Below are 13,602 nucleotides of genomic sequence, written 5' to 3' on the forward strand. Positions count from 1 at the left end.
GGACACAATATTCAAGCTTGATACAGGTCTGAATTTGGATTGTAATTAAATATTTGACATATTATAGTTTCTGAATAAATGTAGACAAAGAACTTGAAATCGGTTATATGAATTGAATATATATTCAATTAAAGATTTCTTGCTTTGTGCAATACACTGTGCTGTTGCGCAATACTTAATAAATCTGTTGCCAGACTATAAACAAATAAAGTTCAATTTCTTCTCAATGTCATATTTGAAATTTATAAAATCAATAGGGAGATTACATCAATAGCTATAAATAATTCACCAAAGTTTCATGCGAACTGCTTAAAGCATTTATGAGTTGTTGTCCAAAAACTGGAAAATCCCCCCTTTTTTAATGAATAAAACCCCATAACTCAGAAATGTAAAATCTAAAATTTATAAAATTCAAAAGGGAGCTTACATATGGATAATTTAGTCTTAGATGCAAGATTTTTTTATCAGTTGTTAGTGGCTTTGAACTAGCTGTCAGTAACTGCGAGTACTCTCATATCTGTACTTAGTGTCTTTTTGTTGTTTGGATGTACAACTACCCGGCCACGTCCACTTGTATTTGTATTTATCCATCTGATGAGTTAAGCCTCTTTCAACTGATTTTTATAGTTCGTTCTTATATTGTACTGTTACACCACTGTCCCAGGTTAGGGGGAGGGTTGGGATCCCGCTAACATGTTTAACCCCGCCACATTCTGTATGTACATGTATGTGCCTGTCCCAAGTCAGGAGCCTGTAATTCAGTGGTTGTCGTTTGTTTATGTGTTGCATATTTGTTATTCGTTCATTTTTTGTACATAAATTAGGCCGTTAGTTTTCATGTTTGAATTGTTTTACATTGTCATTTCGGGGCCTTTTATAGCTGAAAGTGCTTTATGGGCTTTGCTCATTATTGAAGGCCGTACTGTGACCTATATTAATTTCTGTGTCATTTGGTCTCTTGTGGAGAGTTGTTTCATCGGCAATCATACCACATCTTCTTTTTTATATTTACATCAACAGATATAAACAATTCACCAAAGTCAAGGTGAGACAACAAAACTTAGTTGTAAGATCTCTGAAATTTTTTACACGGTACGAGTTTTTCTCATTGTTGGAGATTGTACGGTGACAGTAACACCTGTAACTGCTTAAACCCATTTCTTATGCACTTTGGTTCGATAAACTCACTGAATATCATACCACATCTCCTTATTTTTATATGCATTACAATTTACATGTGCATGTGCATGTAAATATATATATATCAGAACAAAATTCATTGCGTCACTTATATTTATGCATCCTTTGGCATAATACAAGTTCTAAAATTACACAACATAATACAACTAAATGTTATTTCAGATGAAAGTTTTGTTTCAGTTCCATTCATAGGATTTATTAGAATTTTGTATGTTTTGCCAAGTCCAATAATTTGCTCTATGTGCAAGTGTTAATTGGAGACTTTTCAATCCCGTATAAGACTGACACCCTATCAATTTGAAAATATATGTATCTCAAACAATGTGTGCTGGACCAAGTGTGGTCAAAACAAATAAAAATTTAGTATACAACTCTAAACCCGTATAAAAATGAATGGCTGTGTCACATGTCATCATTTCAAAATTCTCTGCTGAAAACATAGGCATTGATGGTGTTTGCGTAATTCCATCTGTGAAGCTCAACATTAGCTCGACAGTTGGTGGTGGACAGTCATAAATCCTTTCTGCAGTATGAATGACTTCTTCAGGAAAACCAACTTTACAATCAAAACTTTCCTCTAGATTTCTACTACAATATTCATCAAGTTTAGTTCTTTTGTTTTCACAGGTAACTGCCCTGATTTTTCTTTTTGGGGACGGTTCAGTCTCTTGCTTGGTCCAGGAAAATAGGCTGGGAATGGCAGTAGACTTAAGTCTCTGTATGGAGGGTTTGCGCCCTGAAAAAGGTTATAAAACATTAGTTTTTTATTAATTAAATGAACTTCCATTAGCAATGTATACTTTGTACTAACTGGCAAAATATTAACTAGATTTATTCATTACAATCTGGATAAAACTATGTTTGCCTGATTCAATGTATGTTATGTAAATCCAAAGGACAAACAATGAGAGACTTATGCAACAAACGTACATTGTTTGTACCTAAATAACTATAATATAGATGAGAGCATGTCATTGTTTTGGGTACAAGTCAAATCGGCACCTGGTCAAATCGGCATCTAGTCAAATCGGCACCTATTTAAAGTCAATTCGGCATCCAATAATATTTGATATAATATATATATATAAATAATTCTAAAAATGTATAAATGATCTTTCTATTTATGATTATTTTTGGGGTTGGATTTTATCATTCATTGCATCTTTAAAAATAAATTTAAAAATTTATTGTTTAAAGTTTTCTCAACATTCTATGACTGATGTTTTGATTAGTTTTCTTTTCAATTAATTAATTAATAACTTTTATCAATTACATAATTAACATGTTTGTTGTTTTAACTCTATACAGGTAGTTATTGCTGTTTTTTCTTCAAAAACTTAATAATAAACAATGAAGCCATTACCCAAGCTGTTGTTTAATTATGAGAAAATTAGATGCAATAAAAGGGAAAACTATGAGTTCCTTTCATTACTATCACTAATCAAACTTGCATGCAAAATAATTAGCAATTATGGTGGTTTTTCAGGAAACTTTAAACAGCATTAAACCAACAACCATGACTTCATCGGGTGCCGATTTAACCAGGTGCCAAATTGACTAGGTGCCGATTTGACTATACCGGGTACCGATTTGACCAGGTGCCGATTTAACCAGGTGCCGATTTGACTAGAATTCATTGTTTTGTTCCTGTTAACATTGTCATTGATATTTTTCAAGAAAGTCTATGAGGCATAGCTTCTGCATTCCTGTCATTACTACATTAGCATAATTACTGCTAAAATAATTCCCAGTATGATATACCTCCTGTAAGAAATCATTATAATTGTAGCATCACCAAAAAATCTCAAACAGATCACATTGAATCGTAATCCGAAAAATTATGACGTCTTGAATTAACCACCCCCTTTTATTCTAAAACGATAATTGCGGTTGTAAACAGACATTGATTTATTCGCATGGTGATTACATATATAACTATATATTTCAAAAAGAAAATAGAGTTTTACCATGAATAGTTTCCTGCACGTAGTCTTTTTCAGTAAAATGTACCTTGGAAACAACAGCTGAGTGAGATGGACTCCACGATTTCAACGTGTTCTCGTCCAATCTGCATATGGGCCATGGCGTTGATCCAACTTTTCCTTCTTTTTAAGTCATTTGGAAATGCATGTCCTTCTCTTAATGACATCCAGGTACACAACAACAAGTACTTGGCATCGTTTATTGAAAATGTCACTGTAATAGTTGCACAGTGCAGAAACCGGAAGTTGAGGAACAGGATCGGCTACCACGGCGCCACCTATTCAGGAACGATAATTTGCTACTTTATGTAACTACGAAATAACAATAACGTTAGACGGGTTCATGTGCATAAACAGAAATGCGCTTTAAATTGTATAATATAATTCATGTTCAGTCGACCTTTAATTATTATATTAACGACTGAAATGATTTATAAACATCTAGATTGCAGATAACACTCGAAATTAACTCGACCTCTTTCCACACGGAATTCAAATAATTCTAGTTTGTCAATCGGTTGACTGCTTATAATGCAAAATACAAATATATCAAAAGTTTTTAAAACTAACAAAACACAACGATTGTTTCTCTATTTCCCAATGTAAATGAAATGAAACAAAAAACATTTTATATCACAATAAGAAGAGGAGAGAATTCAACATTTCCGGATCTACTTGGAGCCTAATGACCCCCCACGTAGATAAGTTGGATATCAGCGGAAGGAAAGATTAACCCGGCAACCAGAAAGGCATTAAAGCACTGCCTTTAAAAATGACATACATAATCATAGCTTAAATTAATTTACCTTAATCAGCATTTTTAAAATTATTAAAATAGTAACTTCTAAAAATGAATTGACAGCTAATCACCTCAAGAAAATACAAAAATTCTTTATACATAATTTAAAAGCAGTGTAAGGTAGGTAATTCAAAGTTGTGTTTGAATTACCTCCCTTACACTGTAATTTGTACTTAAGTAATTGTCCATTAACCAGGCCACCCTTGTTTTTTCTCACTTTTTTGCCCCTAATTCCTAAACGGTTTGAGCCATAACCCCCCCAAAGCCAATCCTAACCATCCCTTTGTGGTATGGAAACTTGTGGTATAATTTCAGAGAGATCCATTATACACTGTTCCACAAGTTATTTTTGGCCCCTAATTCCTAAACTGTTGGGACCATAACCCCCAAAATCAATCCCAACCTTCCTTTTTTGGTTATAAACCTTATGCTTAAATTTCACATATTTCTATTTTCTTAAACTAAAGTTATTGTCTGGAAACTAAATGTCTTCGGACAACGACGACGTGATACCAATATAGGACCACAAATTTTTTTGTAGTTTCATAAAAATTATTCAAGCTGTTTCCATTATCATGCTTTACAGAGTTGGTGGGTAGGAAAAAGTTAACCCCCCCCCCCCCCCCCCCATTCCCAAATAGTAAAAAAAATATTATTCAGCAGGCACATTCTGAATCTTACTCCTCATTTAGTATTGAACTCTGAATTAAAAAATAAAAACAAAATGTTTCTTTCAAAAACAAAAATTCACAAACATTATATATATTGAATTTGAAAACCTAAGTGTAAATTGTTTAATTTTATTGATAACCAGTACATATGTACTCCTTTGTTAAATACAAATAAACAGAATGTCAGTTTATTCACCGAGTTTTCTAAAACATTTGACAAGTGCAAAAATTCTGAAAAACAAACAGCAAGTTTAAAAACAAAATGATTATTTCTCATTTAACACTTCTTTTAAACACCTGCAAAATATATATATGAAAAGAACTGGTTGAACATTGAACTTTGTACTGAAAATAGGACAAATCTATTATTAATACATACTAACTTTACCAAGTCCAAATGATCATGAAGTCCTGAAAGGCTATTTTTTATTTTTATTGTGACAAAAGTGTCTCAGTTAAAAAATTAAAATAGCCTTTCTCAGCCGTTGAAAAGTTGAAATGAGTGAAGACGTCATAATTATTTGGAATAAACTCTACCATGAATCAATAATTTTTCAATGGCAAAATTTGAGTTGATTTCTTACCATTTACTGCTAAGATGGAGAGCAAACTGGTTGATTTTCGTAACTCTGACCTTGTTTTTTTGTTAGAATACATTGAAATTAACGAAATCACAGTTATTTTATATGGGTTATATATAGGGGAAACTTAATTTTTCCTTATTGAGGAAACATTAGATGATAGAATTGGTTAAAATTCACTGAGAGAATTGCTTTTTATCCATACTTCTGAAATATAAGATAAAGATATGGGGTCACAAGCCTTACTTTCTAGAAAAGTTCAAAAAACACAAATTGTCCTATCAAATTAAAAATAATTATCTGCCCTTGATTTTAAAATGACGTTTTTCTGAAAATTTTAGATACTCTTAATTTATTGATATTCAATTTCAAGTTTTAGATGTTTCTGTTGTATATTGAATGATACTTAGAAAAATATAATTAAACTAGAAAAGTACTATTTGAAAAATCCCCAAAAGGGTTGCTCACAAAAAAACACCCTATCTACCGCATCTACACTGTAGTTACATCCTTATCCTTGGTCTCTGGTGGATAGTTGTCTCATTGGCAATCATAAGAACATTTTTATTTATAAAGTCTAGCCGACAGTATAGCAATTTGAATTTAGTTGATTTATGAAGGAAAATTTTGCACTTTGCTCTCCAAAATGATGCCAAAAGTGAATAAAAATATTTATTTTATAAAAACAATTAAAGAAATTTTGTGAGCATGCTCACATACACTACACCCCCACATTGTCACAGGGCAAACAAAATCTCTCTAGATTCCTAAGTCAAAAGACTCAAAATTCCTACTAAAGTCAAATGATAAAAATTTCTTGTGGATATGCACATCTACATATTATGTCCCCATCATCTACAAAGTTTCATAAAATTCTGTTATTTAGTTTCAGAGGCGTTGCCATGACAAACTGTTGCAGTAGAATATCTAGGCCAAATTCCTAAGTTCAAAGTGGCTCAACTCCTATACATAGGATTTACATATTTACATAGTATGTCCTTATTATCTACAAAGTTTCATAAAATGCTTTTGTGTGGTTTCAGAGGAATTGAGATGCAGTAGAATATTTAGGAAAAAAAATTCTAAGTTCAAAGTGGTGAAAACTCCTAGAAAAAAAATGAATCATAATTTCCTGACCATATGCACATCTACATAGTATGTCCTTATTATCTACAAAGTTTCATGAAATTCTGTTGCATGTATTCAGAGGAGTTGCGATGACAAACTGTTGCAGTAGTATATTTATGCTAAAATTCTAAGTTCAAAGGGGTATAACTCCTAGAAAAAAAAGTTGAATCCTATTTTCCTGTCGATATGCACATCTACATAGTATGTCCTTATTATCTACAAAGTTTCATAAAATAATGTTGTGTGGTTTCAGAGGAGTTGAGATGACAAGAACAGGACTGATGGACAGACAGTCTGACGGACAGGTCAAAAACATTATACCCTACGGAACAAAGTTCCGTGGGATATAAATATCATATCTTGTCTACACTGATGATCATGTTGCAGTTCATATAAACATGATTATATTATATATCTGTAGATTATTTTGGGTGCTGCTTTTGTTGGAATTTAGTCCATATTAATGACGCAGTTAAATCTTTACCACCTTGTGTTTTTAAATAGGCAGTGATATATTTGCCAGGGTAAATATGCTTACCTTAAATATAGCAAAAATTGTCTTATACAAAATTTACTATACTCCAGATTTTTTTTCGCAACTTTTGCAAGCAGATCTTACTTTGCTGAACATTATTGCTATTTACAGTTTATTTCTATCCATAATAATATTTAAGATAATAACCAAAAACTGCAAAATTTCCTTAAAGTTACCAATTCAGGGGCAGCAACCCAACAACGGGTTGTCTGATTCGTCTGAAAATTTCAGGGCAGATAGATCTCAACCTGATAAACATTTAACCCCATGTCAGATTTGCTCTAAATGCTTTAGTTTCAGCGATATAAGCCAAAAACTGCATTTTACCCCTATATTCTATTTTTAGCCATGTCGGCCATGTTGGTTGGCAGGCGGGGTCATTGGAAACATATTTTAAACAAGATACCCTAATGATGATTGTGGCCAATTTTGGTTAAATTTGGCCCAGTAGTTTCAGAGGAGAAGATTTTTGTAAAAGTTAACGGACGAAGATGGACGACAAGGACGATGGGACGCCAAGTGATGAGAAAAGCTCACTTGGCCCATTGGGCCAGGTGAGCTAAAAATAATTTGAATTTTAGATCGTCGTCAATATTTCAAACTAGAATCTTTTCTTATAATGACATCAACAAAGTTGGAAACTTAGGAAAATGTATCTTTTAACAGCAGTCTTCTCGAAAGGGTTTAATCTGAACAAAATATATCCATGAAACTAAGATCGATTGATTGATGGTGTTTAACATAACTTCCAATACTGTTGGCTATTTTGTGGCGGTCAGTTTTTATTGGTGGAGGTTTCTTGAGTAGCGGGAGAGAACCAACAAACTTTGGTAGGAAATCTGGCAAGCCAAGTCAATTAAGATTCAGGAGTCGAACACACCTGCACATGCAGGGTTTGAACTCATAACCTCAGTGTTGACAGGGCTAGTAGTAGAGTAGATGAACTACTTAGACCACCCGGCCACTGAGGCCTCCAATAAAAGTATGATTGTTTACAGTATATGGTTTTAACTACTGTGGATTCATTTATTTTCTAGACCAATTTTCGTGGATTGCAGAAAACTTGCCTTTTCGTGGATATGTGATTTCATGGTTTTGCTGAAGTCTGCATACAACCTGATAGAAAATTTGTAATTCGTTGAACATTTAAATTCGTGGTTCACCTGTACCCACGAAAACCACGAAAATTGGTATCCAACAAAAAATAATGAATCCACAGTATATAAGATTTTGAATCATTATTTCTTATGGGGTTTTCTTCTTGTTTTCAGGTATTGTTGAATGTAGTTTAGGTAAAATACCCTGGCCATGATATTCGCTGTTTGTTCTAAATTCAATGCAGAAGGCCATTCAACAACTGTTATGATGAAGAGCAACAATAATGGATGTATACAGTTGTTCCTCTGTAATTAATTCTATGATTAACTTACACTATATATCTTCCTTTTCTCAAAAGCCTTTTAATATAGATTAATGAATACATTCAAATTTTACCATCCAAAACCTGAAATTAAAATAAAAATAAGATATACTTTTTTTTAAATCAAATTTGCATACAAATGTAATGTGCAACATAGAATCTTAATACTCTAATAAAATTTCATATGACAAGGAACTAAAACCCCAAAATAATTTTATAACTTTACTCCAAATAAATTTCAAAACTTTACTCTTAAATTCTGTCACAACTTTACACAAAAATTTTTGTAATAACTTTACCCAAAATTTCTGTAATAACTTTACTCTCAAACTCTGTAACAACTTTACCCAAAAATTCCTTAAAAACTTTACCCAAAAATATTGTAATAACTTTACCCAAAAATTCTGTAATATTACTTTACCCAAAAATTCTGTAATAACTTTACCCAAAAATTCTGTAATAACTTAACCAAAAAATTTTGTAATAACTTTACCCAAAAATTCTGTAATAACTTTACCCAAAATTCTGTGACAACTTTACCCCAAAATACCATAATAACTTTACTCTAAAATTCTGAATATATTTACTCCCAAATTTTGTTATACCGGTAACTTTAATCCAAAGTTCCGAAATACTGTAAATTCAGAAATTATTGCGAGGTTTTTATTAATGCAAATAATGCGACTGGGTGAGTATTGCAATAATAAGAACTCGCATTTTGATATCTGAAACATATATCTTTATGCAGATTTTCCTGAAATCGCAATAATTAAACTCGCATTTGTGTCCATTTTTTAACAATCGCAATAATAAATGCACGCAATAATTTCTGAATTTATAGTACTTACTCCAATAATTTACTAATAACTTTACCCCTTTAACCCAAAATTATGCCTCAACAGCAAAATTCTGAAATAATTTAACCCCTAACATCTATAAATATACCCCAAAATTCGGTCATAATCTAACCCCTAACATCTATAAATCTACCCCAAAATTCTGTCGAACTTTTTTCTAATTGTAATAAAGTATCAAAATCAATCTGTTTCCTAGTTAAACTACAGTGAGGTCAATTATAATATGTCTATGTTTCTGCTAACATACTTTGCAAAATTAAGTGTTTGAAGGGTAGAAAAAAATGACCCCCTTCCACAATAACATACAAAAATCTTGAATCTAAGAATGCATATATTTAAAAAAAAATGTTAAAAAAAATATAAGGAGTACAAAAAAATGGTCCACCAAATAAGTGAATGAATACATCTTCTTAAGCTCGAATAAAGTCTTTAAAAATACTATATCAATTCATATTTCTGATTATTACATTTTGGCAGATGTGATTTTTATCTCACAGATGCAGAAAAGAGATTAAAGCTAACATCCAATTGTTTAAATAGGTCAAACAATAATCAGCATTTTAACCTTAAAATGCAATTCTCTCCCGTCACCAAACAGGGCTCAGAAATCAAACATACAATTAAAAAGACGAGATTCACACTAAAAAGATGTAAGGTGAAAAGTCAAGAAGACTTGTGGGCAATTGGATTAAAATGTCTCATCCTTTTTAAAAGGAACAAAAGCCATGAATTAAAAAATTTCAATGATTTGTAAATTAGCATTTAATTTTTATCAAGTCTGACTTTATTTCACCTTCCATGGCTATTCAATTCTACAATGTTTTGTACTGATACCTAAAACAGCTGCTTCAATTAAAGGTGTTTTGTATAAAGAAGACACTGAAAGTCTTTTTCTGAAAAATCGTCTTATTCATTTAACTGTCAAAGTATGATTTGCACTTCCAACACCAAAAAGCATCCATGATAATAAATTTGGCTATTGAACACAGATTTTTAACCCCTGCAGGCGTGATGTTATTGATATTTCTGACCTGTCCACGAGGATGACCAATGGAGCAGGTCATCCTCTTGTTGGAGTAGTCATTATACAAACAGATGGCTGAAGATGGACAATGGTCAACACTGACCAGTGGTCATCATCAGAGAAGAGATAAAAACCATTGTTTTCTAAAGTGTAACCGTGTTATTTACAGAGCAAAATTAGAATTTTTGAACTGCTATCATAAGGGCTCTTGTCTGGCCATAAATAATGAAAACCTATTAAATATTTCATATTTTTGACAAAGGAAGAACTAACCATTATGAAGATTACATTTTAAACAAAGACTTTTAGAATGCTATCCTTTGATTTCCAACATACTAATTCAATACAAAAAAAAAAACATTTTTTAAGTGTGGGTTTTCCCATTTTTTCTTTTCATAAAATTCCAAAATCAAACCATGGTACATTTATGATTTTCATAATCTAATGTTATCATTTTTAATTCAAAATGTTATTCTACTCAAAGTGAAATAGGCCCATTACTTTTCCATGTACATCTTTTTAAATACAGTTTGTAATGTGTGTCACAAGGTTATATATTTTAATTGCTCCAAAAGATTAATAATATTTTACGACATTAATCAGGTAACAGAAAAAGACAACAAACGTTTCACTGCAAGCTTTTGTCCCAAATATGAAAGTTTGTAGAGTACCCCCTTTGTATCTAATGAGTTCATACTGGTACGCATTTCTCATGCAAAACTGAAAGGGTTAAAAAAAAAAGGTAAAATGTTCACATGTTTGAGGTGATAAGATGGACATAATTCAATCTAAGACAGACAAAATAAGCAATTTTTATAACCACAAATACAATATATTGCTAATGACAGCAGTGCTAATTATCAATTCTAAGAATTTAATTTGCTGAATAATTCGTGCAATATAGCATAATTAATTCATATTTTTTTAATCGCTAGCTCAACCTCAGGAGGGAGTGACAATGCCCCTACAAGCACAAATGATATTCACTTAAACCAAAGTTTTTGACGGAAATGCAAGATTTCGAAAGTGGTATAATGGGTCAAATGCAAAGGACAACCTTGGTGAAATATTGTATAGAAAATGAAAGGATATGGAGTAAATGTACATGGGACAAAATATAAATAGAATTACTGTCATGTGAAGAAATCTGGTATCTTTTTTCAGAATATATTAATTTTATATGTTTATAATTTTTATAAATTTTTATCATATACATGTACCTTGAACAGTTTTATCTTTATGACACATTGAACTATATGAACATAAACTGAATATGCTAAATAAGTGCAAATATTTGTTTTGATTTGTATTGTATAATTCATTTATAAAATTCTCCCTAGTTTTATTTTTTCACCCCTTTTTACCATATTTTAGTTTGTTAATTGATATGATTATTTTGTGTGGTTTAAAACACTAACAGTAATTTTTCATTAGATAATGGGCTTTTTAAATATTGTATAATAATAATAAAATATTGTATATATATCAGTTTCTTAAAGAAGATTGATTTGTGTGTTACTTGTTCACAAAGTTAAGTTGTTTACCATCTTAAGGTGCTACATAACACAACAGGGGGATAACTCTGTAAAAATCAGCTGAACGTTTTAATCACGTTCTATTGTTAAGGAAATATTAAGCTTCTCAATTATCAAAAGTAGTGTTTTTCAAACTGCTATATATCCAATGAAATTTTTCCGATAAAGTGTGTGGTTCAAGTTTTTTTGAAATTTTTATATTTTTGTCAAAGGGCCAAAGTAAATATTTTGTCAAAAATTTATGAAAATTAAACGAGCCAAATTAATTCTAGTCAAGGTGTTTTGTACCACATTAAAATAAAGAATTTATTTTTATTCTTATATTTCAATGAGACATCAACCAAACAACACAAATAACTAAAAGACATCTAGAGGTCTTCAACTATAGACAGGTGTCAGCTTTCTTATAAGGCCAAAAAAAATATAGATCTGTTTACAGCATCCATACCTAATTAAACCAATACATTATGATATATATATCTTAGAAGGATTTATTAAAACAAAATCAACAAGTGAATGTGTGGACGGACGGACGGATGGAAGGATGGATGGACGGACGGACAGACAGGTAAAACAGTATACCCCACTTTTTTAAAGCGGGGGTATAAAAAGGAGACTGCAGAAACAATTCTAAAATTATGTTTTTAAAGTGTAGAGGTTTAAAATTAGAAGTTTAAAGTGTAGAGGTTTAAAGTGTAGAGGTTTAAATTTAGAGGTTTAATTGATTGTTGGTGTGTAACTCCACTTTCAGTGCTACTATTGGTTATATTGTGGCAGTCAGTTTATATTAGTGTAGGATGCCAGAGTGCCCAGAGAGAACCACCAACCTTCTGCAGGAAATGCATAGGTAGTTTATATCCTGATTTGATAATTGGCTTTTCATGCACAAAACAAAATAAATTATGTGAATATACATAAACAATCAATTATCAAAAGGAAATAAATTCATATTTTTGGCTAATGCCAGGCAAAATGAATGAAAATATGAATGAGTGTGTGGGGATGGGGTAAGCATTCATAGTTTTAACATTTTCATTTTTAGTACCCAAGACATCCTCTTGTTTGACAAAAAATGAAGTTAATCAAATTTAATATATATATATATTTCTTCAAACTTTTAATTTTAAAGATGCCCGTGGCCTTGAGAATAACAAAATTGGCTTATTCTATTTACTTTTTGAGCCATAAATAATATTACATCTTAAAATATTTTGGTTTGTGAGAAAAAATATTTACAGCCAAAGGGAGATAATTAAAAAAAATCAAGAATGACTTTACGTTTTGGTAAATTGAAAATTACAGTAAATCATAGGCATCAAATTTTCATTTCGCACCTTATAAATTGTCAGCAATTTTTTGAATATTTTTTTTATAAGACTACACTTTCATATCAATTTTATCATTTTTTGTTATCATTAAAAACTGAAAAAGTTCATTGTAATGGATAAACAGGAGATAATAAAAAATAAATACTTAAGAGGATCATAGAAATTGATCCTTAGATTAATAAACCTTTTTATTACTTTGATGAAAATTGTATGTCCAAAGTAACCTTGCCATTAGTTTCTTTATTACTTTATTTGAAATGGTTAGTTTTCTAAAACTGAGGGCGCCATAAGGTGATGACGTCATGTACCCGCATGCATATCTTCCCATCATGGAAAAAGAGAGACTTGAAAGGATCAAACAAAACCAAGTTTTTGAAAATTGAAATAAAGAGTGTTTCTATGAAGATAATAGCAGTATGCAGTATCAACACAACACATCTTTTATTGTATAAAATGGAAGGGAAAGTAACTGGTAACTGATGGTCCCCAACCAGTAGAGATTATATTGTAATGTTATGTTTTTTTTCTTCTTAAATATACTA

At 31.2% G+C, this 13,602-nt stretch overlaps 1 protein-coding gene across 1 annotated transcript; it reads right to left on the reverse strand.

The window, feature by feature from the left end:
- Positions 1 to 1,275: 1,275 nt before the first annotated feature.
- Positions 1,276 to 10,237, reverse strand: LOC127723926 (uncharacterized). Its single transcript, XM_052230643.1, has 3 exons — positions 10,205 to 10,237; positions 3,168 to 3,210; positions 1,276 to 1,936 (listed from the first exon to the last, which is right to left on the reverse strand). The coding sequence occupies exons 1-3, from the start codon at positions 10,235 to 10,237 to the stop codon at positions 1,515 to 1,517; spliced, it is 498 nt and encodes a 165-aa protein (XP_052086603.1). The 3' UTR covers positions 1,276 to 1,514.
- Between the last annotated feature and the right edge of the window lie 3,365 nt (positions 10,238 to 13,602).

Source organism: Mytilus californianus, unplaced genomic scaffold (genome assembly GCF_021869535.1).
Source record: "Mytilus californianus isolate M0D057914Y unplaced genomic scaffold, xbMytCali1.0.p SCAF_13, whole genome shotgun sequence".
NCBI lineage: Eukaryota > Metazoa > Mollusca > Bivalvia > Mytilida > Mytilidae > Mytilus > Mytilus californianus.